This window comes from Augochlora pura, chromosome 8 (genome assembly GCF_028453695.1).
Source record: "Augochlora pura isolate Apur16 chromosome 8, APUR_v2.2.1, whole genome shotgun sequence".
Taxonomy (NCBI): domain Eukaryota; kingdom Metazoa; phylum Arthropoda; class Insecta; order Hymenoptera; family Halictidae; genus Augochlora; species Augochlora pura.
In genome coordinates, this window is record NC_135779.1 from 4,221,245 (window position 1) to 4,228,641 (window position 7,397).

At 47.8% G+C, this 7,397-nt stretch overlaps 1 protein-coding gene across 1 annotated transcript in view; it reads right to left on the reverse strand.

Annotated features, from left to right (window-relative positions):
- Dpy (fibrillin-like protein dumpy) overlaps window positions 1-7,089 on the reverse strand; it is a gene marked incomplete at its 5' end in the record, with an annotated part of 87,896 nt that extends 80,807 nt beyond the window's left edge. The window contains 14 exons of the mRNA XM_078189303.1: window positions 101-616; window positions 828-1,061; window positions 1,132-1,266; window positions 1,345-1,467; window positions 1,550-1,787; window positions 1,865-1,998; window positions 2,484-2,603; window positions 2,725-2,970; window positions 4,309-4,558; window positions 4,633-4,880; window positions 5,193-5,309; window positions 5,955-6,059; window positions 6,764-6,959; window positions 7,027-7,089. Coding sequence (XP_078045429.1) covers window positions 101-616; window positions 828-1,061; window positions 1,132-1,266; window positions 1,345-1,467; window positions 1,550-1,787; window positions 1,865-1,998; window positions 2,484-2,603; window positions 2,725-2,970; window positions 4,309-4,558; window positions 4,633-4,880; window positions 5,193-5,309; window positions 5,955-6,059; window positions 6,764-6,959; window positions 7,027-7,089 — 2,725 coding nt within the window. The remainder of the gene's footprint in view (window positions 1-100; window positions 617-827; window positions 1,062-1,131; window positions 1,267-1,344; window positions 1,468-1,549; window positions 1,788-1,864; window positions 1,999-2,483; window positions 2,604-2,724; window positions 2,971-4,308; window positions 4,559-4,632; window positions 4,881-5,192; window positions 5,310-5,954; window positions 6,060-6,763; window positions 6,960-7,026) is intronic.
- Between the last annotated feature and the right edge of the window lie 308 nt (window positions 7,090-7,397).

Sequence of the window (7,397 nt, forward strand, 5' to 3'; positions counted from 1 at the left end):
TCGTTAATTCAACTGATTAGTACTGGAATTGGAAATCTCCTAGTCTGCCTCATTATCGTCAACCGTCGAATACCCCATGACATCAAATTAAATTTCTTACCTTCGCAGAGGGAGAACGGATTCCCATTAAATCCAGGTGGACACTGACACTCGTAGCTACCGGGCAGATTCTTGCAAATAGCATTCACGCCGCAAGCAGGCTTGTCCCTAAGCTCCATACACTCGTTGATGTCCCTGCACTTCCCGGTCTCGTGATCACGCGTATATCCTCGCTGGCAAATGCAAACGCTGCTGCCAACGAACTCATCCTTGATGCACTGTTCTCCTGCTGGGCAAGGTGTACTGGGTCCGCAAACGTGAGGAGCCTTCGATTCCTGGCAGCCGCCGCTGTAAGGATCGCCGGTGGTGCCGCTCGGACATTGACAGGAGAATGCGCCGGGCTCGTTGTTGCAGATTGCACCCGGGGGACACGGGTTGATGGCGCATTCGTCGATGTCCCTGCAGCCACCCTTCACTCCCGGCTTCCCTGTGTAACCGCTGCGACAGAGGCACGTTGCCACGTCGTTGGACAGCATGCAGTGGGCGTTCGGGCCGCAAGACAAGTCCTCGCATGGATCTGATCATGCAAACAAATATTACAAGCTATGAATAACTATACACGGTGCGGATAACGTTAAGTGGTTCAGTAATTTACTAACTATAATTATTCAAGGCTATATAAAAGTAGAACATGTTCATCACGAGTATATATTCTGTTTCGAAAAAGAAGGTTGTTTTAACCTGCACGGTAAAAAATACGGTGTAATGATTTCACAAAGTACACTCACGTCTACAATCGTTTCCAACGTTGGGCTCAGGGCACAGACATCTCTTCTGTGGATCGCAAATGGCGTTTCCGGGACAGTCGCCGTCAACTTCGCAGGTAACGATGCCCACGCACTTGATGTAAGGATCGGGATCCGGTATGGTGCCCTCAGGACACGCACACGCGTAAGATCCTTCCGCGTTCGTGCATGTGGCGCCGTGGCCACAAGCGTCGTGTCTCGAGCATTCGTCTACGTCTGCAATTAAAAAGCGATATCCGGACACGGCTCTCCTGGAATCCGTTAAATTAAAGGATAGAGCATCTACCTAGGCACTGTTTGAAGGCATTTCCAGAATAACCGGGCTTGCACTGGCAGCTGAATCCTCCCAAGGTGTTCGTACAGATCGCGTTTCTGCCGCAGCGTCCGGAAGGTCCGTTTACCGCGTCACATTCGTTTATATCTGATTATCAAAAATGATCACGAATAATTACTTCGGTATTTTACCGTTGGTCCCCTTTTCTTTAAGGAGGACACTCACCAACGCATCCAGCTGCAATATCATTCGGATTGAAAGTCCAGCCATCCTCGCAGATGCAATAGGCTTCGTGGCCATCGGCCTTACAGTATGCATGGTCTCCGCAAGTGACCTCGTCACATGGCGCTGCAATAAAACGCGATCACTGTAGGCAGCCCCTTATAATTGCCGTGCAGTTGCGAGCAACAATCGCCGAGCGTTAATTTACCTTTGCAGGGTATGTGTGGAGGCGTTCCAACGAACCCGGACTCGCATTCGCAGTGGTAGCTTCCTCTAGTGTTGGTGCAAATCGAAGAAGGCCCGCAGGGATTAGATAGACACTCATCCAGATCCACGCATTCCGCGCCTGTAGCCTTGAAGCCGTTCTTACAGAAGCACTGGCCCTCGATGCACTCTGCGTTGTTCACGCAGTCGAAGTTCGACTTACAGAGGGTTGTTACATCGACCTGCAAATTTCGTTCCGAGAAAGCCGTGTAAAATTATATTCATTATCAGGCTATTCAGGATAAAATAATCGAATTACCTGTTCACAAGCAACTTGCGGACTGGGGTTGGCACTGTACCCCGGTGGACAGACGCATGTGTATCCAGGATCTCCGTTCTTGCAAATCGCATACCTTCCGCAAGGATTCTCCAACGCCGTGCATTCATCGATATCTAATAGTTGTTCGAAAAATTGGTATTATTAAAGGAAGATGCGCATCTAATACAGCAGCCAGAAACCAGTATTATAGTGGACTTTATACAGACGATGATTTATACAGTGAGCAATGCGTGTTCGAATCTCTGTCTGTCAATAGGCGTTTTTATTGAACTAATAATGCAAGAGGAAATCAAATAAGAAGTACAAGATGAGAAAAACGCTTATTGAACATTCAAAAACATCGAGCATCATTATTGGTTAATGTGAATCGTTAAATATTCATAAACAGACTGCGGATCTCGGCGATATTTCTTGAAGCCATTTAACAGGTTGATTCACTTGTGTACTTAACAATTTTAGTAGCGCAATGAATCAACATACTTAAATTCTTCGATACTTCGTATAAATCCGTAAAATCCGCAGTCGTTCAGAAATTAATATTCTAACACCGTGTTACTGGATTGTAGGAGGAGATAGACAGTGAGTATCGGTAGCTAACCGCTGCATCCCTTAAACGGATCGCCGGTGTAGTCCTGCTTGCAGCTGCACACAAAGCTGCCGATCGTGTCGGTGCACTCGGCGTTCTCGCCGCAAGGGTTTCTCTCGCATTCGTTCACGTCTGTTAATCAACACGGTTAATCGCACGGTGAGTATTATTAATGATTGCCGGGGGTGTCTTAGAACGGCGTTTTAGAAAAAGAGACTAGATGATAAAAAAAAAGTTACGGGGGTAGACTGACTTTCGCAGAGTGTTAGTCCTTGACCGATGAAGCCCTGCGGGCAGATGCACTTGTGCGATCCGGGGACGTTGATGCATCTAGCGTTCGCCGCGCATGCATCCGCTCGACCGCACTCGTTCACGTCGATGCAACCGTGGGTGGGGTCCATCTGATAGCCGGGCCTGCATCTGCACTCGAAACTACCCTCCGTGTTCACGCATTCGGCGTCCCCGCCGCATGGCGACCCCTCCTCGCACTCGTTTATATCTGTTAGTGATGGTTAGTCGCAGATTTTACTCCAATTCTCGTGATCGTGCTCTGTGCTCCCGAAGAAGATACCCGGGATTGTTCCAGCTTGCAACAGCTATCCTCCGTACTTCGGATGCGAACAGCCCAGATAGCACAGAGATGTCTGTTGTTGGACATTCCGGACGTCTTAAAGACGTCTTCTAGACGCGCGGTTTAGTTTTGTAACATAAAACGTTCAGAAGACGTTTGTAGGACATTACGAACCATTAAAAGGTCTTAAAGACATCTAGTTTAAGTCGTAAAACGTTCAGACCTAAAATGGCCGTAAAATGAACGGCTTTCAGATGTTGTGTGCTATCTGGGAGGGTGCACCATGGAAGCGCCCTCTCAATTATCGTAATACGATGAACATCCATTGCTGCGGTATCACGAGAGTCTTCGTTCGGAAGACAGACCACAATCGTGCTATGCGAATGGCGTCACGCTGCCGCGAGAAAGGCAAATCTCGCTCGCGGTAACGAATTTATTGCACTGTGATTGTTAACGCGAGCGATATTATTAACGAAGCGTGGACACTGTTATTCGAGGAATATTCATTCACTCGTAATCGTTCTCTATATACATAGGGATCCTTCTGATTTCACGTTCACTCACTTACCGTCTCGTGAATGTATTAGGTCTACCGGAAAGCTCTGCGCGTTTCCTGATTACGGTTACCGCTACCGAGTACCCTCGGAAAGCATTAAATATTTATCGGTGTACAGTATGATTTCGTAATTTGTACTACGCAAAACAGCGAAGATGCTGGTCCGCAAGGTGCACTTGCTGCGATGCTTATTGAATGAAAAGTGGTGCGGCACTTCGGTTGAATAAGATCGGTAAACCAGTTTAACTCTCAACCTTATCGTGCTTATCTTATTATTGATTATCTCACACGTACGTTAAGCGGGATCCTTATTACTTTTCATTAGTCTGTCGCTGCGGTTCGCTTCCTCTTGGACTAAAGTTCGGAATGTGAATTCAGATCTTTGATATAGGTAAACGGCGTTGTTAAATAAGCTAAGATTTATAAAGGCAGTTGGTTTCGCCGAGCTACTGTACATCAAGAATGTATTTTCGCGGTGCAACGGATAAGAGGAATGCATATTGAATTCTAAAGAATGAAAGGCTTTGGTTCTCGACTTTAATTCAGAAAACTTTCGAGCGTGGCGTGCAAGGAATTGCATAGGCCAGGGATGCCAGCCAGAGTTTTCCGACAGACCCGACACAATGGCTTGGCCAAGGATTTCGTCCTAATTCGTGCGGACACACGTGGTTACCATATCGTTACGGATAATTAGTAGCCGCGTTACTCACCGTGACAGCCCAGCCAAGGATCGCCGCTCATTCCTTCCGGGCAGGAGCAACGGAAACTGCCGCGCACGTTTGTGCACTGAGCTGAACGACCGCAAGGGCTGCGCGAGCACTCGTCAATGTCCACGCATTCTTCCTCGGGATTGCCGTTATAGCCCTCCGGACATTCGCACCTGTGGCCGCCAGGCAAATTCACGCAAAGCGCGCCCCTGCCGCAACTGCCCGCGTATTCGCATTCGTTCATGTCGATACACTGCGCACAATCAACGCAAATCGGTTAGCCAGAAATCGAAATCGCGCTGTCATCATCCCGTCCCGGATACTCACGCTCTCGTAAGGGTCCCCGGTGAAACCCTCTCGGCACGAGCACGTGTAGTTCCCAGCTGTGTTCTGGCAAATCGTGTTGTCGCCGCAAGCGCCAGATATCGAGCACTCGTCCACGTCCTCGCAATGCACCTCGCCGTCGCCGATGTAACCCGGCTTGCACTTGCACAGGTACGTCGACGGCAGGTTGCAGCACTCCGCGTTCTCCACGCATCTCGCGGCTAGCACCGGGTTATCGCACTCGTTGATATCTAGAAGCACATGTTTACTTATGGATGCACTTACTGCGGATGCAACTCAACGAGCTCGGAAGGTGGTATCACTTTAACTGCTTCTGAAATTCGATTCTTATCTTCTGATAATTTCACGGGATTTAATAGTCGTAAGCCGCAGTTGGCGCTTATTTTGATAAGTAACTTCGTAGATATATTTTTGAAATCTTTTAATTAATGAAACTGAAACTGGAATGTTAAGAATCGCGGAGAATGGTATTCTACCGCTATTTTTAGACCGACAAAGGTAGTGGTATCTTTTACGAAGTAAGCATAATGAATCAGACATACCTTCGCAATGGAAACCGTCGCCTTGGTAGCCGGGGAAACAGGAACATTGAAAGCTACCGAGGGTGTTCGTGCAGTGGGCGAATATATCACAGGGTCGGTACTTACACTCGTTTTCATCTGCAACAGAGTTCTTATTAAGGGGTATTGTCGTCGGCTGATCGTAAAGTTTAACGGTATCTCCGCACGGTTAACACTCCGCCAGAAAATGTTCTCTATGGAGGAGCAAGGGTAATAAGTGGTTAAAGGCAGTGTAGGTAATCTGCCCTCCGGATACACTCGAGTGGTCACTCGAAACCGTTGATTTGGCTGCTGAATGAAGCCGTGAAAACCACAGGAAGGAGGAAACGAGGAAATATTCTTATTTGTTCGCTGATTGCCTTTCTTGTTTCTCGTGTCCATTACACGCATCCTTCTTCGCGGCTCGGTAAATTCGCCGCTTCCAAAGCCGACGCTTAGAATTACACTATGGAGGCTGGTTTATGCGATATACCAGATAACGATGATTATACTGCATATGTCTGGGACGTTTAAAACCGCGTGCTTCGAAAAATAAATGATTATTGGGATTCTGCCTTGCAATGAACGATTTGATTCATTGCGAACATTGAGCGAAGACGACGTCGAATACCATCTTCGTCCGCTAACATTAACTAGACGCATTGGCACGACGAAACAGCAGATTGCTTTGGAATTAGAGAAAACCCAACATATTCACCCGACGTCCAAACATTACGAGCCGGTGGATTGTTTGAGCATACTGACCTGGCACTTGGCAATTGCAACCACCAAAACCGTCGTTGCAGTGACAGACCGAGTCCAAGCAAACGCCGTTCAGGCACCTGGTCCCGTCCTCTTTCGTGCAGTCATCTAATTGGACGAGAACAAAAAAGAAAATCAATTCCGATCTGGTCGTGGGTAAACGATCGAAGATAATCCCCTTAGTCATCGGCGCGGTGGCGGAAGACGCTCGCCGATAGACTCGTCGATTACCCGACGAGTAATTTGTTTCCCAGCGATTGCGTAAAAGAGCCGCGAAGGCCGATCACGATGGGAAGCGAATAAAAATCAATGTCGCCGATCGATCGACGGAGACGCAGAAACACCGCAATTGGTATTTCACATGGATATCACTTCGTTCATTTGTTCACGATTCCGTCAGTTTTCAAGATAGGGTAGTGAAACTATTTACTATGGGGTGAATTGCTATGCCTTCAGTTTTTTTTTTCAGGCATAATTAAATTTGAAAACTCTATAAAATTCATGTATTATTCGAAAAATATAAAGTCAATTCTTTCATTCCGTTTATTTTTTAATAAAAAATTTAATGTTTTATTTGATACATTACTCTGATTCGTAAAGTAAGTTTCCCATTAGCGAAACCTAGAGGAGCGATTTCAAGAGGCTCTTTGCTCAGATAAAAAAGTAGGCCCTGATCTTTATCGCGGAATGTCAATTGGCCCGTGGAACAACGGGATGACGCGAAAAAAGGGCAGCTTGCCGTAACGGTACCGCGGGAAACGACGACAGGTATCATTTTTCCGGGGGTTTTCTGATCCTCGGCTGAGACTCACCTGTGCACTTCAGCCTGTCGCGTTGCTCGTCCGTGCCTTGGTAGCAGTCGACTTTGGCGTCGCATAACTTGGACAACTCGAGAAGCTGTAACACGTCCGTCGACTGGTTCACCTGGCAGCCGAAGTAGCCGTCCTCTAAGTTCAGGAAGAATACTTCTCTCCTAGATCCTCGGCCGAGTCCTCTGAGTGATTCGGCCTTAACGATTACAAACAGAGAAACGTTAGCTCGCGGGAAAGATTCGTTGGTTGTTGACGATACTCACCGGACACAAGGATAGAAGTATCCAGACCACCAACGGCCAAAGATGTTTCATCTTGACTGCAACAGAATAAAAGAACGATCGATCACACGTCGGTGCCACCGCATTGCGGGAATAATGATGTCAATCGGACGAGCCGACGCGACGACGGTAAAAACCGCGCGCCGGAATTCGATTATCGTTACGACACCAACACGCCCGGCGTTTTTCGACGGTTTCCTGAATTACGTTCGTCCAATTACATCACCGGCTCTCCGACGCCGGTCTCGCTCGAGCGGATGCCCTTCGCGAGGAGAGCAAACAGACGCCACGATCCGCTCCGGCACGGTGTAATAAGATTTTTGGAATCGGTCGTGCGCGACCGCCGTGCCGCG